The sequence below is a fragment of the Miniopterus schreibersii genome (assembly GCF_964146895.1).
Source record: "Miniopterus schreibersii genome assembly, chromosome: 4".
In the NCBI taxonomy this organism is placed as follows: Eukaryota; Metazoa; Chordata; class Mammalia; order Chiroptera; family Miniopteridae; genus Miniopterus; species Miniopterus schreibersii.
This window is the reverse complement of record NC_138105.1, coordinates 99514807-99539874: the sequence shown is the minus strand read 5'-3', so window position 1 is coordinate 99539874 and position 25068 is coordinate 99514807. Positions and strand designations below refer to the sequence as shown.

Genomic DNA, 25068 nt, shown 5'->3' with positions numbered 1-25068 from the left:
TGTGCTCCTCTGCAAGAGACCTGCAGAAAGGACAAAGGAGACTGGTGACTGGTGACGGGGAGAGGGGGGTGGAGGAGGGAAGGGGAGGGGCTTTTAGAGCTGACTCAGAACCCCTTTTACAGAGCTGACTCAGAACCACAGAAAACTTCACATGCTGAAAAAACAAAGAAATAAACCAAACAGGATGTGGGGTGAATGTAAAGAATGTTACTGGTGACAAATGCAGACCCTACTGCATTACATGTGAGTGACAGGCCACATTGGATGCGGCAAGAGGCAAGGAACACTCCTGAGAACCTGGGAAAGTGGTATTTTGACTGGATGCTGTGAGGCTAAGACAAAGAGCGGCACAAGTATCTTCCAGGTTTGTCTGTCATAGCGCAGTGGGCTAGTGATTCTGAAACTGCCTCACACATCCCCTAGGACTAAACAAATCAGCAAATGTACTGTGGATGGCAGGGCCAGGCTGTTCGCTGTTGGAGGGAGAAGTCACCGTCAGGAAGGGGCAGGCTATGAGGAACCCTGTGATGCTGGGCTGGAATCGGAGTGTCAGTATGAGCTCGTTTTCAATGTACACGCACACGGGTAACATGGAAATAAATACAGGTGTGTGTGGTACATGGATCCATATCCTACTCTGTCCAGGAGAGGGCCTAGAGGTGGGGACAGCCCAGTAGCAATGAGCACACCTAATGCCCAGGTCTTGGTTTCTAAATGCTACTCTCCCACACAAGGAACCAGGTTTCCTTGGAGATGCTTGATTCCAGGGCTGGGGCAGGGGAAACACCAGATGACCTTGGCATGTCCTGTAGTGACTGAAAGTAAGAAAGTGCTCAAAATAGGAAGGGGCAGGTAGAAAGGGCACAGGAACTGATCTGAAAGAATGGGCCACACCTGGAACAATCTGAAATCCACTACAGAAGCTCAAGATCCATGCCATAAGAAACATCTGAATGAATGAATGAATGAACGAACAAGTGGGAGAAGGGACAGGTCTTTCTCATAGCAGAGCTCCCATCAACCGCAGAAGGAACGAAGGAAACAGAAAACCATCACCGGGCAGGCGTCGGTGTTAAGTGCTATGAGATCCCTAATGGGTGCTAAAACTGGTGGGCAGCCTGACGAGAAATGGGGTACCTGAAGACTCTTAAACTGTCTCCCCACAAGCTGTTTCTTACCTAGAAAGGGAACAGTGACTTCACAGCAGGGAAACCTGGCAGGCACCGCCTTAACCCATCGGTCAAGGTTAACCTCAGCAGCGAGAAGACAGGATACCATGTGTCCCTGAAATGCTACAGTGAGGAGGACACAGTATCATCTCTGTGGTTTTCTGGCCGAAAAAACACCAGACAAACCCAAACTGATGGACATTCTACCAAATACCCGGCCAGTGACACTTTTGCTCCTCAAAAGTGTCAAGGTCAGGAAAGGCCAGGAGAGACTGAAAACAGGCACAGGCTGAAGGCTAGGGAGGCATGACAGTGGAGCCTGGGGGCTCTGCACGGAACCCTGAAACGACCAGTGAGGACACTGAGGCGACCCTGAGGTCCCAGGTGGAACAGCTGCACTGCGTCCCTCACCCGTTTTGATGAGCGCACTATGGGGACACAGGAGGTGTCATTACGGGAAGCTGTAAGATGAGAATACTTTTGCCCTTGGGGGTGAGGGGGCTTCAACTGTAGGAAATGAACCATGTGGCAGAGAGAACACCCAGGGAGATGAGGTCCTGCTGTGAGTGGAAACTAACCCTGTGCTCGCACTTCATCTCTGCCCAGTGGTTTCTTTTTTTTTTTTTTTTTTTACTTTTCACCCAAGGATATTTTTTCCATTGCTTTTCAGAGAGTAGAAGGGAGAAAGAGAGGGAGGGAGGGAGACATCGATGTGAGAAAGACTCATCAACTGGTTGCCTCCCGCATGCACCCAGACCAAGGCCAGGGATCTAGCCTGCAACCAAGGTACGTGTCCTTGGCTGGAATAGAATCTGGGACCCTACAGTCTGCAGGTTGACACTCTAACCACTGAGCCAAACCAGCCAGGGCTCTGCTCGGTGGTTTCAAATTCCAGGAAATAGTTGTGGGGCATTCATTCAGTGAAGCCTGAGCGCACAGCAGCAACCAGGATCCGTTCAGGGACGGGTCACTGGGATGGTGCGGCTGCCCAGGCCTCCTGGCACCTGCAGCCCCGCCCAGCCATCCCACTCACCTTCGGAGGAGGGTCTGCTGCAGGCTCTTGCAGGTGGCAAGGGATTCCCCGGTGAACATGTGGCACACGACAACGTGCAGGCAGCGGGCCATGAAGGCCAGCACAGCCTCGGGCTGGAGGGTGCCACTGCGGGAGACCAAGCACAGGCGCTGCAGCATGGAGCACTGGCTCAGCGCCTGGAAGAACTGGGCGTTGGCGCTGAAGTAGGGCTGCTCCAGCCTGTGGGGAGAGAGGGTGGTGTGAGTCCCGTGGGAACACCTGCCTTGTGCTGTTGGTGGACCAGACAGATGCGCTGTGAGCGGGGCCTCCTGGTTTAGGGCCCCCAAGCATAGTAGGGACCCAGCCTCCCCAGCAAGCTACCGACCCTGATACCAGGCACAGGACAGTGAGTGCTGGCCAGGCTACAGCCCCAGTTGTGGGGACACTGCCACAGGTCGGGGTGACACTGTTCTCTTCCCTCAACGTTCTGAATGTCCGTCCCCAGAGTCCAGCCAAGCAAATCCAGCTATCTACACTGCGCCTCACCCCCAAGGCCCAGGCACTGTGCAAATCACTCCCTGTAAAAACAGTGTCAGACCTGGGACAGTGTCTCTCCAGGCAATGGCCCTGCCCACAGAGCAGACACCCCCTCACCCTCCACCTGGGGGTGGGTCAGGGCAATACCTTCATCTGCATGCAACACCCCCAAGGAACCCCACTAGGCCTGTTTCTCAGCATAAGCCGACAAGGCCAGGCTGATGACACCTTGGGATGCCCCTGAAATGTGGTCTGCAGCTCTGAGCTCTCTTCATAAAAGGAGAGGAGCTCCCAGGATGAGCAAGAAATGCCCACCCCCACCCCCAGAAGGCAGTGGGTCTGGGCTGGGGACAGTGTCCCGTCCAGGGCCCCCCAAGTCCCCAGGTGGAGGTAGAGCCCCGGAGCTCTGAATGCAGTGACACAAGGAGAGAGGCTAACCCAACCAGGATGCAGGTAAGGAAGGCGCGGTCAACGGGCGCCCCTCCAGTCCCCAAACCCAAACGAGAACTGCAGAGGTCTCGCACTGCAGTCTCCATCTCCCAGCACCCGGGGACACGCATGAGTCACACATCAAGGGTAGGGAGGGGTTAAAGTTGGATCTGTGAGAACAGAGGCAGAACTTGGTCATCCAGAGGCCTCCCACAGGAGCTCCTGCCTTGCTGGACTGTCTAACTCTGAGCCACCCTGCCCGGGAGCCACCAGTCAGTGGAATGCCACCAGTGAGACTGGGTTTGAATTTTGTCTTAGTAAAATGTAAGCAGAAATTCTAGTAAGTTCCTGACACTAAGACTGTGGGGGAAAGCACGAGTCCTTTTGGGGTGCAATTTTGAAAAGCCTCGTGTCCCCTCACAGCCAACACTCCCAGGTGTGCAGTAAGGAAGCCCAACAGGGCTGCCCAGGCATGGTCACCAGGGAGAGAACCGCCCAGGCAGCCACTGCCATCAGTGACACATATCACACATGGAGCCTGACCCTGGACTCCAGTGAATGAGTTTCATGCTGAAAACACTGGGAATTCAGAGTCGTGAGCAGAGAGCAGAGTCTCTGAGATGCAAACCCATGCCAACAAAGGGGAAGGTGGTGACCTAGGTCTATAGAGCCCAGAGAGTAAGCGAGTATTGTCCCCACTTTGGCTGTGAGGTTGTTCCCTCAAGAAAATGCCTGAACACACTATTTGGTTCTTTTAAAAACAAACTTTGAAAAACCCCTAAAGTAAGCATCTCTCCGCAGACCCGAGAGTGGAACATCGTAGGGGTCAACATTCCAGAGCGGGTGCTGCCGAGCTGCAAGGTGATCTGACTCTAGGCTGCAATGGAGCAGGGCTGAGAGGGGTTGGAGCAGGATTGGAGCAGGCCAGCAGGAAGGGACAGGCTAGTGCCTTGGTCACTAGGTGGCAGTGCAGGTCTGCACTATCCTCAAAGACCTTACTCCAACCTCCTGGGTTACAAACCAAGTAGTAGGCAGGGAGTGAGACTGTGTTGTGTACAAACACATTTTAAAATATGTTTTCAACTAGCTAGCCACTTCCAGATTCCCCACCCTGAAGGAAGCCACCAGTCAGAGGTGTTCAGGGTGGGGCAGGCCTGGTGGGAGTGCCCTGGGTGCGCTGCCAGAGCGGACGTGATGTGAGTGACCTGCAGGGTCTGTGGTTTGGGCAGAGGATGAGGCAAAGGTACGCCCATGAGTGGCCTTGCCTTGGGGGGGCCTGTGGCCCTTCTCCCTCCCAGCCATGCCTCAGCCTGGCCTCCAACACACCCCTGGAGAGATGGCTCGCTCTCTGAGGTTCTGTGGGAAAAGACAGGGTGCGGGCTGCCGCCTCTCATCTGCCCACCCAGCTCTCAGGCAACCCTGCAGAGCCCAGGCCTCCAGGGCGATCTCAGGACAGCTTCCAGGGCCTGGCTCCAAAAGGCTCTCTCGCTTCCGCCCAGACGCTTCCCAGATTCCAGGTCACGGCAGCCTAGGGTGACTCAGGGTAATGCCCCCCCCCCCCAAGGCAGGGCTTAATCAGTCTCAGGAAAGAAGGTGCCTTCTCAGATTTGCAAACCTCTCGCTGCTGCAGTGAGCACAGAGCCCGTGAGGCCCCAGCAGAACGACAGGGTCCCCACACCTCCCCCACAGGAGCTGTCCTGGCTGCACAGAGGCAGCTCCCAGCCCAGGGCCCCGGCTGGCACAAAGCTGGAATTCATGGGCTTCACTGGTGGAGGCAGTGGTGGCAGCGGCCTGGGATCCCAAGGGCTGCCACCTCAGGAATCTGCTCGGGGAAGTGCAGGAGCTGCCCACATGCCAGCCTCTGCTGAGCGCAGAACACCATCTCCTTTCTGCGTCCTGCCCACACAGTGGGCGCCACCTGCTCCTCTCACTCCAGCCTCCCGCAGAAGGCAAGGATCCAGAGGAACGGGGCCACTTGGCCGCGTTCAGGAAAAACCGGCGTTTGTTCTGAACAGGCAGTACCGGCCGATCGGACGTGGCTCTCAGCAGCCGGTGTGCACAGAGAGGCCATTATCAGCTGCGGCCAGGTTCTCAGGAAGCCTACAAAACCCATCTATACGAGTCCCGCAAGCCTCCCAGCCACACAACTCAGGCCACGTGCACAACCCTGCTCCTGGGGAAGACCTCAGCCACCAGGATCACATCCAAGCCCCGGAAGCCACTAGGTGACCACTAAATGTGCTGCATTACCCTGCTCAATGCCCAATGGTCAAGGAGGAAGAAAACATTCCCAACTGCCCACAGAGCAGTTATATCACCAGGGCAAGTTCATTAACCTTCTGCCTCACTTTACTCATCTGCAAAATGGATCAATAGCCCCGGTCCAGTGGCTCATTCATCAAAAGGTTGTGTTTTCAATTCCAGTCAAGGCACATACCTAGGTTGCAGGTTCGATCCCCAGTTGGGGTGCTTTAGGGAGGCAACCGATCATAGTTCTCTCTTACAATAATGCTCTGGTCGTAAAGCAGGCAGGGGGAGAGACAGCAGCTTTCATTATCTGCCTTTGAGTACTCTGACTTTTTAAATTACCTGAATGCATTACTTTGCTTTCATTGACTTCTCTTTTTATCAAAGTCTCCCGATGACGGCAAAAAGGTTTGACTGCAGTACAGTTAGAAAAGGTGTGAAGTCTAACAGGTTGGCAATAAGCAAAAAAGCCATAATGGCAATAGTGACAGACCCAGAAGTCCAGAAACCCCTTGGCTCGGAGCTCAGTTAATTAGAACTTGAATGCTCACTGGGCTCCCCGAATTACAGAATACTCCAGTCCTGATCACGAAACTCCCCCGGGGTAACAGGAGCGCGGACCTGGCAGTGTTTCTTTTGTGAAATGTGTCCTGGATCCATTTGCAGCTTCAAGTTACACATGGCCCTCTGACCACATACTCACTCCTCCCTCCGGAGGGGCCAGCGATGTGACGGTGAAGGCACAGGAAGAGACGGGGGAAGAGCACTAGAGATGAACCAGTAAAGAGAGTGGGAGCTGGTTCCTGGTGGCTGCTGGGAAGGAAGGGTGAGAAGGCAGGCATCCATACCCCCCAAAAGTCAAAAGCCTAGGCCTGTCCTGAGAAGAGGCAGTGAAGGGGGCGGTGAAGGCTGTGATCAGAGCCCCTCCTCCACTCCTGCAAGCAGGTGATGTCCCTTGCCAACATGGCAGGAGAGAGCCCAAGCCAGAGAAATGTACACAAGGATCTGACTCGGGCCATGAGGCAGAGGTGAGCAGGGAGAGGGACACAGAGCAGAATCAGGAAGTGAAGAGCTAGCCCGCAGCTCTCGCCCGTTGGGCACCCCTGCACCTGGAGCAGGAAGGAGGGTCCCAAAGGGCCCTGGAATGGGAACAGCAGCTCTGCCTGCCACACGTTCTCAACTGTCTCATCTCATCTCATCTCATCTCATCTCATCTCATCTCATCTCATCTCATCTCATCTCATCTCATCTCATCTCATCTCCTAGTGAGCTCCAAAGGTGGCTGGGGGCCACACCAGAGCGCAGCACCTGTGGACACCAGGCTACAGTACATGTGGCTTGCGTATTTAATAAGCCAGCCTCACGGTCTGCATTAAGTCGACCTTGACTCAGACTTCTAAACCAGCATTCTGAGAACGGCATTAAGGTTCTCAAAGCAAGTGTGGCTGGGATGCACAGGACACAGCATAAATGAGCATCCCCCACCCCAGGCGTGGGCTCCGCAGACACTCAGGCTGAGAACCAAAGCTGTAAATCCAGAGCATGCTGACCCAACACGGCAGGAAAACACCGAGGCTCACAGGACCTGCTCTGCCCTTTGGAAGGCCAGGGTCGTGCTTGCTGGGCTTGGAGGGGGAGGTGGGCGGGGGGGAGTAGCATGCAGCTGGCAGAGAAGCTCTGGAAGACTCCAGCTCAAATCTGGCTCACTTCCTGTCACGGGAAAGTGGGAGAGTGAAGGTCTGCAAAGGATACACTTGTCTCCATTTTCCATGACTCAAGGGCCAAGGTCAAGTTCCGGAGCTAGACTGACCCAGGTAAATTGTGAATCTCAGCTCCTCCCTCCAGCCCCACATCCTCCACAGTGGAATGGGAAGGACGTTGTGGGAATTAACCCAGACAGTGCCTGAAAGCCCTTGGCTCTGGCCCTAGGCACAAAGTGAGCACTAACTGTCTTGGGGAAAATGAAACACGTCTCAGTGCCCCTCTGGCTACGGCCTCTCAGAGAGACCAGCTAAGTGGCCTAAGACCTGCAGCCACGTCCTTCCCAACCCAAAGCTCTCCAAGAGCAGAGGTCTGCTGCCAGCACTACATTTTGGGTAGTTTCTGGGAAATTATACAATTTTTCAAGATAAGACCTGTTAAGGTTTTCAAATACGTCTCAAATTAACAAAGGCTTACCCTTGAAATGCTGGGCCCCTGCGAGAACACCCTTCAGTCCACGGCATGATTCAGTGGTATCCACGCTGTGCCATGACAAGAGCCTGAGCTGGGTTCTCCGAGGCTGTGGATTCTACCTCCTCTCACTCTGGGATCGGCCCTGCCATCCTGGCCCAGAGGGGACCACCGTCACCTCTCAGTAGTGTGCAGTTCCCCCTTCTGAGCCCACCAGTCTATCTCCCCAATCCTCGCCCCTGCAGCCCAGGTGGGATGCAAAGGAACCTTTCTGAACTGGAAATTGGACCCCTCCCTATGCCGACTGAAGGCTACGTACTCAGCAGCACCCATGGTGCAATCAGACAGCCATAGTCACGAGGACGAGGCGGGAGCTCAATCATCACCACCACCTCACAGCGGCCCCACTCTGCCAACTACAGCTCCCCCGGCCGCTGCACTGCCCTGAGCCCTGTCACTACACACAGTCCCTGGTCAAGCCCCCACCCAGAACTCAGCTCCTGGAGGGCAGGCCTGCATCTGGTTCGTCTGGGTAGGTACACAGTAGGTATGCAAACGCTTGCCAACACAAGGCCCTGCTACTCGCCTCCCCTCTGCCGCCTCCGGGCCTCCAGGATGCAGCCAGGGCCACGGAGGGGCTGTGGGCCCCTCACCTGAGGTCCTTTAGCCGCTGGCAGTGCTTCAGCATGTCCGACAGGGCAGACATGTAGACCACCTTCCCCATCATGCCCAGGTTGGCCAGTGAGAGGGACTGGAGCTGCTGGCACTGCAGGCCGATGCTGACCAAGCCAGAGCCTGTCAGAATGCTGGGCAGCTGGGCCAGTGTCAGGTGCCTCAGGAAGGTCAGCTGGCCAATGGCAGCCACCTCTGAGTCCCCGACATTCTGCGCACGGCTGCAGGGCGGGAGAGAGTTGCGGATTGCAGGCTCATTGCGTGGCATGGCAGAGGAAAAGTTGGACCCAATCAGCTCAAGGCGTTCCAGAAAGGGCAGGTTCTTCAGCAAAGACCAGAACACAGAGGAGGGCTGGGGGCCTGCCTGCCCCGAGAAGGGGCTGGGACAGGACTGCACGCCAATGCGGACCTTCTTGCCGAAGCCGCAGGGCACAGCATGCATGGCGGGCTGGGCGGGCTTGCAGTCGGCCCGTGGTGCCGAGTCGGCCACGGAGCAGACGGGCAGGGACAGGGAGCGCAGGTGGCGCAGCCGGGCCAGCAGCTGGCACAGGTGCCTGCCTGGGCCCTCGGAACTGTGGTGGTGGGCGGCCGAGAGGTTGAGGTGCCGCAGGTTGCAGCAGGCCACTACCAGCGTCTCCAGGATGCCGCTGTCAATATCGTCCTCCGCCTTGCGCAGCAGGGAGTCTGGGGACAGGCAGTGGACGCAGCCACTGAGGTTGAGGCTGGCCAGGCTGCGGAGGTCCTTGCCTCCGTTGATGACATGCTGGATGAGGTGGCCACCGGACAGGGTGCACCTGCTGAAGCTGAAGTAGAAGGGGCTGCTGAACTTCATGTGCTGGAGCAGGGATGAGCCGTTGAGCCAGGACTTGGGCAGCTGCAGGGCGTCCAGCACGACATTGCGGGCCATGGAGTCCAAGAGGTTCTTGGTGGCCCCGCTCTCGGCGAAGCTGCCAGGCACAGAGATGAGGAAGGCATGAAGGTTCTCAGGGGTGCGGTCACTGAGCACAGCCAGGTAGAGCCGCACCACCTCCTGGTTGATGTAGCCGGGCGCCAGGCGGGCGTAGAAGATGCGCAGGTTCTGGTAGTGGGGCACGTTGCTCTGGCCCACCATGAGCTGCCCTGACAGGATGGCGCCCTCCCGTGTGCGGTCCAGAATCTCGAAGTAGAGCAGCAGCTTCTCAAGGCTGGTGCAGCAGGGCACCACGCCGTATGAGGGCGTGAACAGCGTCTGCTTGAGCTCCCGCACGCGGCTCAGCGTGGCCTTGCACTCACCACTCAACTGGCTGGCGTCGAAGCCGGGGCTCACATCGAGGGCCAGGGAGCGCAGGTGCTGCAGGGCCGACAGCATCTTGGAAAGGCGCAGGGAGGTCAGGCGGCAACCCGACAGGTTCACCTTCACCAGGCCACGGCAGCGGGCCACGTGCTCGATGGTGGAGCCCGGCAGCCAGTAGCAGCCGGCCATGTTAAGCTGCTGGATATCCTGGCCGATCTCCTTCACGAGCTGCTTCACCTTGTCCTCGCTCGCCTGCAGGACGGGATGGGGACAGGAGAGGGGCTGAAGGCACCCTGGTGTCTCCCTCACTGTCACCGCTCAGGTCACCCTAGCCCTCAGGACATCAAGGCGCATGAGGACCTGCAGAAGCCCTGTCCTCCGGTGGAGGAGGGCCACTCCAGGGAAAGATGGCACCTGCTTTCCCGCCCCACACGCTTACCTTCAGCCCACAGTCAAGTCCCCAGCTGGTGGGAAGGTAAATGGTACATCCCAGGGAACTGAACACCAGGACTCAGACAGATACCTGCATACCCACATGCACAACAGCATTACCCACAATGGCCAAGAGGTGGAAGCAAGCCAAGTGCCCACCCACAGACGACTAACAAACGGAACGGGCCCATCGTCAATGGGGTACTGCTCAGCTACAGAAAGGGCCGATGCCGATGCCTGCTGACACGGAGGAGCCCTGAGGCATCGTGCCCAGTGAAAGAAGCAAGCCACAAAAGATCACACTTAGGATTCTACTTACATGAAATATCCAAAGAGCCAATTTACAAACAGAAAGTAGAACAGAGGGTACAGGGGTTGGGGAAAAGGGGATGGGGAGCTATTGCTTAATGGATTGAGTTTCCGTTTAGGGTGATGAAAAGTTTGGAAATAGCAATGACAGCTGCACAACACTGTGAAAGTATTTAACACTACGGAACTGTACACTTGAAAAAGGTTAAGATAGCCCTGGCCAGTGTGGCTCAGTTGGCTGGGCCTGAAACCATAAAAGTCCTAGAAGAAAACATAGGTAGTAAGTTCCTTGAAATCAGGCTTAGTGATGATTTTTTAAAAATATAACTTTATTGATTTCAGAGAGAGAGGAAGGAGAGGGAGAGAGAGATAGAAACATCAATGATGAGAGGGTCATTGATCGGCTGCCTTCTGCACACCCCCGACTGGAGATCAAGCCCACAACCCAGGCACGTGCCCTGACCAGGAACTGAACCTCGATCTCCTGGATCCTAGGTTGATGCTCAACCGCTGAGCCAGGCCTGGCTGGGCTTGGTGATGATTTTTTGAATTTGACACCAAAAGCAACAAAAGCAAAAATAAACAAGTGGGACTACATCCAACCAAAAAGCTTCTGCACGGCAAAGGAAACCATCAACAAAATGAAAAGATAACCTCTACTGAATGGGAGGAAATATTTGCAAGTCACATATATGACAAGAGATTAATATATAAAATATATAAAGAACTCATACAACTCAACAGCAAATAAAACAAACAATCCAATTAAAAAATGGGCAGAGGATCTAAATAGACACTTTTCCAAAGACATACAGATGGTCAACAGGTACATGTAAAGATGGTCAACATCACTAATCAGCAGAGAAATACAAACCAAACCAAAATGAGAGATCACCTCACACCTGTTAGAATGGCTATTATCAAAAAGACAAAGGTAAGTGTTGATGAGGGTGTGAAGAAAAGGGGATCCCTCATGCACTGTTGGTGGGAATGTAAATTGGGGTAGCCACTGTGGAAAACAGTATGGAGGTTCCTAAAAAAATTAAAAATAGAACTACCATGTGATTAATCAATGCCAGTTCTGGGTATTTATCCAAAGAAAACAATAACACTGATTTGAAAAGATATGATCCCCATGTTCATTGCAGTATTACTTACAATAGTCAAGATAAGGAAACAACCTGAGTATCTACCAACGGATCGAGTTAAAGAAACTGTGGTATATACATACACTCAGCAATAAGAAAGAATGAAATCTTGCCATTTGTGACACCACAGGTGGACCTCAAGGGCATTATGTTGAGTGAAATAAGTCAGAGAAAGACAAACACCATATGATCTCACTTACACATGGAATCTAAAAAAATAAAATAAAAACCATGCTCATAGATAGAGCACAGATTGGTGGTTGCCAGAGGGAGGGAATGGAGGAAGATGAGATGAGTAAAGGTGGGTCCACCTGGTGTTGCTCAGTGGTTGTGTAAACCTATGCACCAGGAGGTCCCTGGTTCAATTCAAGTTCAAGGCACATGCTCAGGTTGTGGCTCAATCCCCAGACGGGAGTGGGCAGGAGGCAGTGGAACGATGCTGATGTTCCTCTCTCATCGATGTTTCTCTCTCTCTCCCTTCCTCTCTCTCTAAAAATCAACAAAAACGTATTTTTTTTGGAAAATGAGTAAAGGTGGTCAAAAGGTACAAACTTCCAGTTATGAAATAAATAAGTCATGGGGCTGTAATGTACAGCATGGCAACTACTGTACTGCTTACCTGAAAGTTGCTAAGCGAGTAAATCTTAAAAATTTTTGTAACTGCCTGGCCGGGCATGGCTCAGCAGTTGAGCATCGACCTAGGATCCAGGAGATCAGGGTTCGATTACTGGTCAGGGTACATGCCTGGGTTGCGAGCTGCAGCTGGTCAATGACTCTATCATCATTGATGTTTCTATCTCTCTCTCCCTCTCCCTTCCTCTCTCTGAAATCAATAAAGATATATTTTTAAAAAATAAATAAATTTGTAACTATGTAAGATGACAAATTCTGGTCATCATTTTGCAATGTATATAAATATCAAATTGTTACGTTTTACACCTGAAGCTAATATATAATGTTATGTATAAGATGATGACAACATAGAAGAAAAACTTATGACCTCAGGTTTCACAAAGCTTTCTTCAACAGAATACAAAAAGCATGAATTCAAAAATTCAAAAATATGCTCTTCAAGTCACAGTTCAGAAAATGAAACAGCAAGCCACAGACTATGAGAGAAAATATTCATAATACGTGTGTTTGACAAGACAAAGGATGTGTATCCAGAATATACAAAGAACTCTTGAAACTCACGAAGAAAAAGAGAGACAATGATAAATGGGCAAAAGGCTTGCAGTCACTTCTGAAAAGACACACAAATGGCCCACACAGTTGATGAAAACATAATCCACAACAGCCCTCGTCAGGAAAGCGCAAGTGAAAACCACATGAGATGCCATGTCCCATCCATTAGAATGGCTAAAACTTAAAACAATGACAACATCAAGTGTTGATGAGCATGTAAAGCAACCAGACAGAGGATACCCGGCTGGTGGTGTGACAATAGTGCCTCCCCACACCACTCAGAGCCGATGTTTAACTTACCAGGAAAGTTCCCACACCTACGGTGGGGCCAGCAATTCCACTCCTGGGGGTTGACTGCAAAGTAAGTCTCCCCTTTAGCCCGAGGCCCTCCCAGAACAATGTCCTGATACCTGCACCCTCCTCCCAGGTGGCACACTCCCTGCACTTTCGGGCCCTAGCTTTTGTCACATAGGTATTTTGGAGGCTGTCCCAGTCAGGACTCTGATGACTGCCTCCTGTCATGAGCTGCACAGTGCCCCCCTGCACAGATGGGCGTTTCGGTTGTTCCCCATCTCCTGCCCCTGTCCATGAGCCAGCACCCCTCGCCTGTGCCTCACCTGGTAGTCCTTCTGCAGCAGCACAGTGTGGGTGAGGCTCTTGTCCAGGCATAGCTCTGCCAGCTTCCGACAGGTGCGCCGGACATTCACAACCAAGTCTGTGCTGGGGATGTGGCTCAGGATATGCAGGAGGATCTCGTCAGAGAAGCCCAGCAGGTGGGCACTGCCCGCCATCGTGGCTGCTGCAGAGGTTGTATCACCATCACTGGACAGGTCCTGGGAATAAGGGGGCACCAAATTTCCATGGGATCTCCACTGGGAGCCCTTGGCCTGGCCTCCCCAGCTGGAGAAGCCCAGAGGGGCCCCCACCACTGTCCATGGGAAACAACTGTAGAGCAAGAACCCAAAATTCTGAACTGTAGAGCGAGAACCCATGACATTCTCCAACCACTCTTTCCAATCTCAACACCAGGATCTCTCTCCAAAAGCAACAGATTCAAAAGGCAATTTCATTTTTTTTTTTTTAATTTCAAAGATTTTTCCTGCTAAAGATCTTTGGTCAAGTCTGGCACATTTTAGACTCAACTTATGACCACTGGTCAAGGTTCTACGTTTGTGAAAGCTGCTGTCCTGTCTCTGCCTCCACCCCTGCCCCAAATGTCCAGCTGCACTGTAACCCCTGGGTAGGAGAATTCTGTCAAGAAACGACAATAACTGGGGATAATCACAGGTCTTCACCTCACAGGACTGCCGTGATGGGCAAACAAGTCAACACACACAATCTGCAGAATCGTGGGAGACAGTAACCCTTTGCAGCACTGTCATTAACAGCAAGTAAAACGAGAGGGACCGCCACTGAGAATGAAACTATAAGTCCTTACAAACAAAAACAGCACCGACTAGACTGGTGACATTGCGCAACGTCAAGATTAGTAATAAATCACAGGGACTGAACAATTTACTCCATTCATCAGGCATCTGGTTAGAAACTCGAGTTGGTATTTCCCATGAGATGCGCACACATTTCGCTGTGCTTTCATAGATACCTGCATGGGATCTCTCCCTGGATGTGGGCCGTCAATGCCTTTTTTTTTTTTTTAATATATCTTTATTGATTTCAGAGAGAGGAAAGGAGAGGGAGAGAGAGAGATAGAAACATCAATGATGAGAGAGTCATTGATCGAGCCCGCAACCCGGGCATATGCCCTGACTGGGAATCGAACCCCGATCACCTGGATCCCAGGTCGATGCTCAACCACTGAGCCATGCCTGGCCGGGCAGTCAATGCCTTTTTAATATGCACAACCAGGAGGGAGGGTCTACACCTAGGTTAGTGTGACACGAAATCCCCACCAAAGCAAGGCCAAGGGAATTCAGACGCTCTAAGGGGAGACCAAGGGGAAGGAATCCATGTCTCCCAGACACCTCCCCAAACTAGGCCCTCCTGCCTCTAGAACGTCTGAGGGGTGCCTCTCTGACCACTCCTGGGAAAGTACCCAGAATTCATTCTCTCCACGGCATTTTCCAGCAGTTCTTCCCACAAGCCCCTCCTCCAGTCTGCTTTTCCTGCACATATTTTCATGGATGGAAGCGTGGAGGCTTGGAAAGCCCTGCTGCTGCCATAGCAACTGTGAAGTCTGGGAAGGAAAGCCTGTCTGCAGCCCATAGTAGGCACTGTGGGTTCCACCCTGTCCTGACAGGTCCTGCACTGCAAAGACCTCGCCAGGCCAGGAAAGGGTTTCCCGGAATATATCCACCTGCTCAACAGCTCGGCCTTCCCACGCCCTTTCTTCATAAGAGGCAGCAGCCAGACATGTCTGCGCTCTTTCCACCCAACCTGCCCTCAATTCCAGCTTCCTACTCCCACGGTTACATGGGCAGGAAGCAGCCATCAGAACCAAGTCCACAGCTGCCCTGGGTTGCAACATTCTAGGTCCAATGTTTTGGGCCATAGTGAGTTTCCTTAGAAATGTCCCAGACCCAATCATCTGAGATCACCCAGGCACCTGTTAAAAATCAGACTCCCACCCTGGCCAGTGTGGCTCAGTGGTTGGAGCACTGGCCCAAGGACAAAAGAGTGGAGGGTTCGATTTCCATTCAAGGGCATGTGCTTGGGTTGTGGGTTGGGGCACATACAGAAGGCAGCCAGTCAACGTGCCTCTCTCACACTGATGTTTCTCTCTCTCCTTCTCCCTCCCTTCCACTCTCTCTTAAAAAAAAAAATAGAAAAAATATCATTGGGTGAGGATTAAAAAAAAAAATCAGATGCCCACCCGGCCAATGTGGCTCAGTGGATTGAGCGTCGTCCCATGTTCCAAGAGGTCACTGGTTCCATTTCCAGTTACGGTGTATGCTCTGGTTCTGGGCTCGATCCCCAGTGGGGGGCATGCAGGAGGCAGCCAATCGATGTTTCTCTCTCTCCCTCTCCCTTCTTCTCTATCTAAAAATCAATTAAAAAATATTTTTAAAAAATCAGATACCCAGCCCCCACTCCAGACCTAGGGACTCCATCTCCAGGGAGAGGCTTGAACAGGGACAATCCTCAGCAAGCAAGCCTGGCAAACAGAGCTCTGGCACCAAGAGGGCCTGGGGACAAAATGAAGGGGGCCTGAAGTTTACCCCTCCTGATCCCCAATCTGTAGATTTACTAAAGTAAGAAAGCTACTGCAGAGTGAGAACATAGGGAAAAACACTGCATAAAATGTCAAATAATTTCATTATGCTAATATTAAATTTCTCTTAAAACCACCTAGATTTGGCCAGGCGGGACGTGGCTCAGCAGCTGAGCATCGACCTAGGATCCAGGTTCGATTCCTGGTCAGGGCACATGCCTGCATTGCAGACTCAATCCCCAGTCAGGGGTGTGCAGGAGGCAGCCAATCAATGATGACTCTCTCATCACCCATGTTTCTATCTCCCCTCCCCCACACACACTCTCTCTGAAAAGCAATGGAAAAAATATCCTAGGGTGAGGATCATACACTTTAAAAAATGCAAGTTTTATAGTATGTGAACTATATCTCTATAAATAAACAAAAAAATTAGACCATCTGAGAAAAAGACCTCCACATCCATGGTGGAACAAGACTCCTCTCTCCTCAACCCAAGAGACACCCACAATGCAACAAGAGGCCTCACTGGCGAGGTTCCCAACATGTGCTTCAAGGAACAGGGGGGCCTTTGCCCCAGAACCCCATAAGACGAAGGAAGCAGTCAGCAGACACCCCTCATCCAACCCCCACCTCAAGTACACACAACTAACCAGAATCTGCTGACACAGCCAGGTACCCTAGGCCTCTTCCTCAGGGAACTGCAGTTTTCCTGCCCTTCAATCCACCACCACACCCTCCCTCTCAACCAAGGAGCCACAGGGGCCACTTCTGAGACAAATTCACTTCAAATTTAGAGGAGCTGTCAGCTACTCCCAACCACCTTCCACATGCCCAAGTCCCATCCACCCCTGTTCCCCAGCCCCGGGCATGCCCCTGAGACACGGAAGATGCTCCCAGTCCCAAATGACAGGCAGAAGCACAGGTACACATAAAGGTAGGTGGGGAGCACCAAAAGGGAAGACACTAGTCATCGTCCAGGATTCTCCATGGGACCCAGATTTGCGGAGCATAGGGGAAGGAATTCCGGTAACTCCTAAGCCCCCGCCCCCCAGGTGAAATGGCTTTTCCTTTACTACCCACCGCCCTCCTCCCCCAAGTCACACAACAAGTAGGCTCAGAGAAAAGAGGGCTGGGCTTAAACTGAGCCCTCAGAGACGGAGGATGGGAAGCGAAGAGGTTACGGAGGGAGAACGTCTCGGAGGCCCGGGGAGAGTGCCTGGGAGGCTAGAGGCGCCGGAAACGGGGCGGCGAGGCGGGGAAGGCCGCTGGCGACCAGGAACCTGGGGCTGGGAAAAGCACGGACGCCCGAACCAGAAGACAGCGTGTGCCTTCGTGGGTCAGGGCGAAGGCCCAGAGGGTGGGAAGATCAGGATGGGAGAGACGGGGCGAGGCCGAGTTCAGGGTCGGGACGGAAAGGACCCAGCCCGGCCGAAGCCAGGGTTGGGGTGGAAAGGACCAAGCGGGGCCGGGGCCCGGGCCGGGGCCGGGGCGGGAAGGCCGGAACGGAATGGGCAACGGGATGAAAGGGGCGCAGGGAACGGAGTCGGGATGGGGAAGGCCGAGCGCGCCGAGCCGCGGGGCGGCGAGCAGCGGCGCCGGCCGTACCTCTCCGGAGCTGGCCATGTCGAGGGCGGGCCTCCCGCCTAGGCGACCGGGGACGCTCAAAGCCGGCGCGTCCGCGGCTCCACAGAGACCCCGGCGGGGGCGGGGCCTCCCTCACTTCCGGCGCCCTGGGTGACGCACTTCCGGCGCCGGGCCCTGCCCCGCGCGGCCGCCGACAAGGTCCAGCCGAGGCGCGGGCTGGGCCTAGGAGGACCGCCAGGGGCCCCCTGCCTGCTCTCTGACCTCCTCGCTTAAATGTAAGTTAAAGGGAAGTAGCCACACGTGCCCGGCCGGCGTGGCTCAGTGGTGGAGCGTCGACCGTTGAGCCAGGGGGTCGGTTGCGGGCTCGATCCCCAGTGTGGGGCGTGCAGGAGGCAGCGGGTCAGTGACTCTCAGCGTCGATGTTTCCATCTCTCTCTCCCTCCCTCTCCCGTCCGCTCTCTCTGAAATCAATAAAGACACGTTCTTAAAAATGAAGTAAAACACACGACTGAATGATGAACGGCGCCGTGAAGGAGGGCACCAGCCCCGGGCAGGGGTTTCTCAGCGATTCCAGCTTCTGTGTCCTTCGGGGGATTCCAGGCCAGAACGCGTGTTCGAATCCTGACACCTCGGAGCTGCCTTACCCTCCAGGCCTCCCGTTTCCCCGCGGGGAAGTCAACTGCCCTGCATCCGTGTGACCATGAGCAGCCTCCAGGAAGGTGTCAGGATGAAGGGAAGGGCCCTGGGTTCCCAGCGTCTGCATTTGCCTGGACTCCCCTCCCCTCACAGAGACTTATTAGGGGTGCACTTCCGCGCAGGCAGGGCTGCTTTGTAGAGGAGGGACATTCCAGAGAGTAGGGTCTCAGTTCATTAAAAAAGGTGAACCTCAGGTAGTCAAAGCCGCCTCACGGGGGAGCCAGCCACCTGAGGAAGCAAGTTGTTCCCATCCCAGGGCAGGGGAAGCTGCGGAGGAGTGAGAAGGAAATTCCCCGTTTCTATAAAACAGAGCAATGTAGGTGTGAACTTGAGTGTGTCTGGCTCCATGATCTGTGCAGGGACGCAGTGAAGCAGGCAGTGATCCGACTGCCTAGGTGTTAGCGTCAAACTCCAGCCTGACCCTAATTTGTGTAACCTGGGGCCAGCCACCTGTCCTCTCCTTCATTTCCCTAACCTGTACAATGTGTGCTAAGAGGAGGGTGGGAGGCAATGTGACATCCTCTCTCTGAGCCTGGCTTGGGTCAAGTGATGCTGGGCCTTTGCTCCAAGCCAGGCATCAGGTGGTCAGACCAGCTGTGTACGCCTCAGAGGGAAGGAACAGGGCCTAAAGGACCCTCAAGGTCAAACGTATGTCTTAGCTGCACTTCCAGAGCTTTTCAAAGGAAAAGATTGATGGAGCACCTGCTTGAAACTACCCCTCCACTTGTTCCTGATGTTCCCATTTCTCAGGTGTGCAAATGGACAAGTGACATGACTTCCTGAGGCTTCTGGCCCCAACCACCCTCCCATTCTTCCTGGATGGTTGTGTCTCATCCCCGGGCTTCTGTCCCCAGTCAGTCCATTCCTCTGTTTGAGAGAAGTATGCCCAAACCTCCACCTGCCCAGATGACTGGCCTCCTGGGCCAGCTCAGGCATCCTTGCCACAGAAAGCCTGGGGAAGCCTCCTGCTCTAGAGTGACACACCCCACTCACCAGTCATCTGGGTTTATGATCTTTTACCACCTTTTCTGTTCAAAAAAGGCACGATTATCACTTCCTTGTATTTCCTAATCTTTTCCCGTTCTATTGATGTACATCTTCACCCATGACACCATCACCACAATCCACACGATGACGATCTCCATCACCGTGATTCCTCTTTTCTCCCACAGCGCGGGACTCTTCATTATCACAACTAATTGTATATTCATTACATATTTATTGTCTCCCCCATTAAACTGGGCACCTCCTGAGGGCAGGAAGCGTATCTGGTTTCTTCTCCACTACACCTCGGTTCCTGGCACCATGCATGGTTCAAATAGCAGAGGGGGGGTGTCTTTCCAGACTGACAGCTCTTCCAGGGAGTCTGTGTCCAGGCTCTCAGTAGCCCCAGGCCCAGCAAGGGGGCCCACTGTGAATAAATGTCCGTGGAATGAGTAAGTGGCTCATGTTGGAAACTTACTTGTAGCTCCCAAAGCTCAGGGTGCACCATCACCCCATTGGCCCAAAAGAGCTGGAACTGGTCCAGAAGGAACTTCCTGGGCAGCACTCTGCTGCCACCTCCTCTGGACCAGCAGCTGCACCCCAAGTATGTGTACCTGCTGTGGTGTTCTAGGAACTAGACTAGGAAAACCTGCCCAAGCGAGCTAGGGGACCACAGGCTCCTGTTTGGTTTTGGAAGCCATGACAAGGTCTTAGAACAGTCTCCTTCCCACTAACAGAAGAGAATCACCTTACACTAAGAGTAAAATGACTTGGGTCAGAATGGGCAAATCACTCCTTCCTCTGGGAGATAACCCTTCCAAGGGCCGGTGCCCCTCCAAGGGGGACTCGTGGAGGGGAGGGGCCTCCTCAAGCCTCAGATCTGGATTGATGGGGATCCAATTGTGCCTCATTCCCTCTGGAGAAATGGGGCAAAATCCCTGGGGGAGGGGGGGCTTACCCTTTCCCTCCCTCATCCTCTGCTTGTGCCTGCAGCAGCTGCTGACAGAGGGAAGGGTAGGCCAGGCTTGGCTTTCAAGAGCAGTTGACTTGGAGCCCTTCGAAAGAAAACTCAAGATACTGGCCTGTAGCACAGTGAGGAAAGGAATAAATACCTAGACCAAGGGCAGAACATGATTCTGCCCCTGGCACATTCTCTCCCTCCCTTTTAGCATACCAGAATACTTACAGTATCACACTAGTTTCCTACCTCTCCAGGTAGAAATACCCACAGTACCCTTGTAAAACTGCCTCCAGGAGCCTGCTACTTCCCCTACAGGGTTTCCAGGACTAGACCAGACTGCACTTGACTGTGTACAGGAAGGGATTCAACCCCCAAGCACAAGGCAGAACCCCAATACCTCAGAGCCATCCAAAGCCATCTCTGCCAACCTGACACCCCCAGCCCTGGACACAGGGTGCTGCCCTGCAGACCCCTACAAAAGTCCCCTCTTTGGCTGTGCAGGGAGTCATTCCAGGTGAGCTGGCACAGTCTGAGTCTCAGAGCCCAAGACCCGTGGAGTGTGTGGCCTAAGGGGCACCACTGCCCCTTTCCAAGAGAACACCAAGCTCAGAAAGAGACCCTCTCTCTCTGGAGACCCCACTCACAGAAGGTGCCCACCCAATCCCAAGATGTGTGTGGTTCCTGGAACAGACTCCCAATTCTTGAAGCCATCTGCACTTCAGAACCTAGTTAGAATAAAGTAGGGCCAGCTGCAATACAGGTGGAAGGGCCAGGCCAGGGAATCCTTTCAAAGGTCTAGAGACCAGGGTCCTTAACTCCTCCCAAGTCCCCGTACCCTAAGACTGTCCAATGTCAGGGTTAGAGCACACCTCCCCCCCCCAAGGTAGTGGCCTGGCCCCTACCCTTCTCCCAGCTGTACCCAGTTGCCCAAAACTCATGCAAGCCAGCAAGCCAAGTTTCTTTAACGTGTGCACTTTATTGAACTGGTCTCAAGTCAGTGTACAGGTAAGCCCGGGCCTGGCTGCCTCCACACCTCAACCCACTCCCTAGGGGGCCCAAAAGCCTTCATACATCTCAAGTTGGGGACAAAAAGGGGGGCCATGATGGCTGGCCATTCAAAATAAAAACGAAAAGAACAAGTATTAAGGCGAAGATTAAAAAATTTGGATTACATAATTTACACAAAAGCAATGCTCTCACCCTCCCCATGGACTTGGGCGAGGACTGGCCCTTCCTTAGGGAGAAGTGGGTGGCTTTGGGGCAGACAAGGGACTTCCTGTAACAATGCATCTCACTGTATTTGGAATGACTATTAAAAAAAAAGAATGTACAAAGTCCTCGGCCACATTGTAGAACTTTGGGAATGCTCGCTCCAACAGACTGCTGTCACCTTCACCGTTCCAGTTTTTAAATCCTGAGTCAAGCGCCAAAAAAAAAAAAAAAAAAAAAAAAAAAATCTCAAAAAAACAAACAAAAAAAAACAAATAAAGCCATGCCAATCTCATCGTTTTTTGCGCGTTAGGTTTTGTCGAGAAAGGGTGTAACCAACTAGTAACAGTCCGCCTAGAAGCATTTGCGGTGGACGATGGAGGGGCCGGACTCGTCGTACTCCTGCTTGCTGATCCACATCTGCTGGAAGGTGGACAGGGAGGCTAGGATGGAGCCGCCGATCCACACAGAGTACTTGCGCTCAGGGGGCGCAATGATCTGGGGAGAGAAATGGACAGTTAGCTTAAGGACCCAGTATGGCAACCACAGGGGCCATCCCACCAAGGCCACACTGTGACATTCCACGTGACCAGGCCAGCTTGGGCCGGGGAGACCCTCACCTTGATCTTCATTGTGCTGGGAGCCAGGGCAGTGATTTCCTTTTGCATCCTGTCGGCAATGCCTGGGTACATGGTGGTCCCACCGGACAGCACTGTGTTGGCATAGAGGTCCTTACGGATGTCAACATCACACTTCATGATGGAGTTAAAGGTAGTTTCGTGGATGCCACAGGATTCCATACCTGAAGGGAAAGCCAGACTTAGCTTCCAGTGTAGCCACAAGGGTGACCTGAATGTAGTGTGGGGCAGGGACAAAGAAGCCTTACTCACCCAGGAAGGAGGGCTGGAAAAGGGCCTCAGGGCAGCGGAACCGCTCGTTGCCAATAGTGATGACCTGCCCATCGGGCAGCTCGTAGCTCTTCTCCAGGGAGGAGCTGGAGGCTGCAGTGGCCATCTCCTGCTCGAAGTCCAGGGCGACATAGCACAGCTTTTCCTTGATGTCACGCACAATTTCCCGCTCAGCTGTGGTGGTGAAGCTGTAGCCACGCTCCGTAAGGATCTTCATGAGGTAGTCTGTCAGGTCCCGGCCAGCCAGGTCCAGACGCAGGATGGCATGGGGGAGGGCGTACCCCTCATAGATGGGCACAGTGTGGGTGACCCCGTCACCGGAGTCCATCACAATGCCAGTGGTACGGCCAGAGGCGTACAAGGACAGCACAGCCTGGATGGCCACATACATGGCGGGGGTGTTGAAGGTCTCGAACATTATCTGTAGGGAGAAATGGGCCACGTCACATTCGGGAAGCCACCAGGGGCAGGCAGTCAGGCCAGACCAAGGACATGCAGAGAGTGCAAGGAACACAGGTAAGTGTGCTGGGGACCCCAGGATGGGGGTTCACTTTAGACCTACTGTGCACCTACTGAATACACACTCCAAGATCACTTTACATCAGCCTCATTTGGCTTTGTCACACAAGCCAGTGTTAGTACCTACTACACCCACAGCAGTTTTTACTTTAAACACCTAGCCAGAAAAGCAAAACACGAGAAAAAGATTCCACCTGGAAAAAAACAAATAGAACCTGCAGAATTCCAAAGGAGACTCAGGTCAGAGAAGAAAGCCCTAGAAGAATGGCAGAAGAAAGAACAAGTGAGAAAGGGCGTGGCACAGAAGGGACAGAAGAGGAATGGGGTAGCTGACCAGGAAAGCCTACAGGCAACTAACCTGGGTCATCTTCTCACGATTGGCCTTGGGGTTCAGGGGGGCCTCAGTGAGCAGGACAGGGTGCTCCTCGGGGGCCACACGCAGCTCATTGTAAAAGGTGTGATGCCAGATCTTCTCCATATCGTCCCAGTTGGTGACAATGCCGTGCTCGATGGGGTACTTCAGGGTCAGGATGCCTCTCTTGCTCTGGGCCTCATCACCCACGTAGGAGTCCTTCTGGCCCATGCCCACCATCACACCCTGCAGAAAGAGGCGCAAGGTGCCCTCAGCGTGGGAAAAATCCCACAGACCCCCACCCAGAAAGCCAAAGGACTCCCATGTGCAGGAGCTGGGCCTCGTCCTCCACCTGCTCCAAGAGGGGGACCCACCCACCCAATCAGACGCGAGGTTGGCGCCCTACCTGATGCCGGGGACGACCTACGATGGAGGGGAAGACGGCCCTGGGGGCATCGTCACCCGCGAAACCGGCTTTGCACATGCCGGAGCCGTTGTCGACCACGAGCGCAGCGATATCGTCATCCATGGCGAGCTACGGGGAGAGCAGGGCCACCTTGAGCCTGGGTTGGGTGGGGCCGCCCCCGCCCTGCCCACTTCCGGCGCGCCACGCCTTCGAACCGCCAGGGGGCGCCGGCGCGCGCTCACATTGGGGACAAAGGAAGCCAGGCCGGCCGCATTATTACCATAAAAGGCAAACGCTGGTTAGAGGCGGCCCCGCGGCGCGCGGCAGGAAGCCAGGCCCTCGGCCCCGCCCCAGCCCCGTTCAAAAAGGAGCAGGCCGGGCGCGCGGAGGCCACACCCACGGGAGCCGACGAGGCGGCTGAGTGTGCGCAGGCGCAAACGCGCCGCGGCAACCCCACCCCTTCCGGCCGGCCGGCCGCACCGCCGGGCCCGGGCCGCGGCGCCGGGCCCTAACGCGCACGCGCAAGCGCACGAGCACGCGCAGTCCCGTCCCCAGCCCCCACCCGGCCGGTGTGGCCCCTCCGCGCCCACCCGCCCGGCCGTCCAGCCATCCAGTGGAGTAACTGCCCGCTCGGCCAGAGGCCCGCGGCCGCCCAGGACAGTGGGCAGCGCCCTGGGAGCTCGCCTCGCGCGCAGCGCGGCGCAGCCCGGCCCCGCGACAAGGGCGTAAGCCCCACTCCCCGCGCCCAGGCGCCGTCCACGGGGCAGGGGCGAGGGGGCCGCCCGCCCGGGGGAGGGGAGGGCTCGGCGCGGACGGGGCGCCCGGCCGGCGGGGCCTTACCTGGAGGCGGTGTAGGTCGGCGAGGGTGGAAGAGCGGCGAGGTCGAGGGGCCTGTGCTGGCGGCTGGACGCGAGCTGAGCAGTGGCTGCGCGTCGCGCCGCCGGGTTTTATAGGGCGGCGCCGAGGCCGCTCGAGCCATAAAAGGCAACTTTCGGAACAGCGCGCGCTGATTGGCCCCGCGCCGCTCACTCACCGGCCTCGCCGCACAGTGCAGCATTTTTTCACCCCCTCTCCCCTCCTTTTGGGAAAAAAAAAAAAGGAGATGGACCGAGAGAGCGAGAGCGAGATTGAGGAAGAGGAGGAGGGATAGAGTTTTGCTGTTGGCCGCCCTAGGGTGCTGGGCCCGCGGGCCCGGGGTGCGCGCCAAGGGCTGCCCCGCCCGCGGGGCTCCGTCCGGCCTGTGTCTCGGCGTCCCCGCACCGCACCCAGGGACCCTCCGGCTGTGGCTGTCACATGAGCAGTGGGCACAAGGGTCAGCAGGGATGCGAAGGTCCCTGGTTGCTTTGGGTGCACCCTTAAGTTTAAGAAGTTGGCGAAGGGGTGGTCAGGGAGTCACACCCCCCCCCTTGCCAACACTAGCTCAACTGCCCAGAAAGCCTGCGTGGGGGTGGGGGCTCTAGCTGCGGGTGCTCAGCTTACTAAGTGGGGCTGGAGTATGGGGGAGTCCGGGCTTGTGGCCACTTAGGAGCCTCATGGCCACAGTCGCCAGGGACAGGGCAGGCCCAGGGGCCAGTGCCTGGAAGTTGCCTGTGAAGAGGGCTCCAAGGCTCCCCTGCTGCAGGCTTGGGGAGAGGGGGCTCTGTAGGTCAGAGAAATTGTTCCCGTGGAGCCAGGCTGCCTCTGAGGGCTGCCCGG

The 25068-nt window shown here is 54.7% G+C and overlaps 2 protein-coding genes across 4 annotated transcripts in view; both read right to left on the bottom strand.

Annotated features, from left to right (window-relative positions):
* Positions 1-17466, bottom strand: part of FBXL18 (F-box and leucine rich repeat protein 18) — a 31532-nt gene extending 14066 nt beyond the window's left edge. Inside the window, exons 1-4 of one of the 3 annotated variants that reach the window (XM_081137541.1) lie at positions 17360-17466; positions 13203-13418; positions 8220-9763; positions 2203-2421 (exon numbers count right to left, since the gene is read on the bottom strand). In XM_081137541.1, the coding sequence (XP_080993667.1) occupies positions 2203-2421; positions 8220-9763; positions 13203-13418; positions 17360-17377 (1997 nt within the window). In that variant the 5' untranslated portion in view covers positions 17378-17466. The remainder of the gene's footprint in view (positions 1-2202; positions 2422-8219; positions 9764-13202; positions 13419-17359) is intronic. The other 2 variants (XM_081137543.1, XM_081137542.1) reach the window with 2 other exon arrangements.
* Positions 17467-20935: 3469 nt separating this feature from the next.
* ACTB (actin beta) lies at positions 20936-24307 on the bottom strand. The gene is made up of 6 exons (XM_081136240.1): positions 24214-24307; positions 23374-23502; positions 22974-23213; positions 22079-22517; positions 21809-21990; positions 20936-21686 (listed from the first exon to the last, which is right to left on the bottom strand). Exons 2-6 carry the CDS (start codon positions 23494-23496, stop codon positions 21543-21545), a joined length of 1128 nt encoding a protein of 375 aa, XP_080992366.1. The 5' UTR covers positions 23497-23502; positions 24214-24307; the 3' UTR covers positions 20936-21542.
* Between the last annotated feature and the right edge of the window lie 761 nt (positions 24308-25068).

What these genes read in the sequence shown, in the direction of transcription:
- ACTB (XM_081136240.1), bottom strand. Translation starts at nt 23,496, where the DNA reads ATGGATGACGATATCGCTGCGCTCGTGGTCGACAACGGCTCCGGCATG. An exon ending in TTTCCAGCCCTCCTTCCTGG is followed by an intron (nt 21,991 to 22,078) that starts GTGAGTAAGGCT and finishes CTTTCCCTTCAG; the next exon opens with GTATGGAATCCTGTGGCATC. An exon ending in CCAGCACAATGAAGATCAAG is followed by an intron (nt 21,687 to 21,808) that starts GTGAGGGTCTCC and finishes TTCTCTCCCCAG; the next exon opens with ATCATTGCGCCCCCTGAGCG.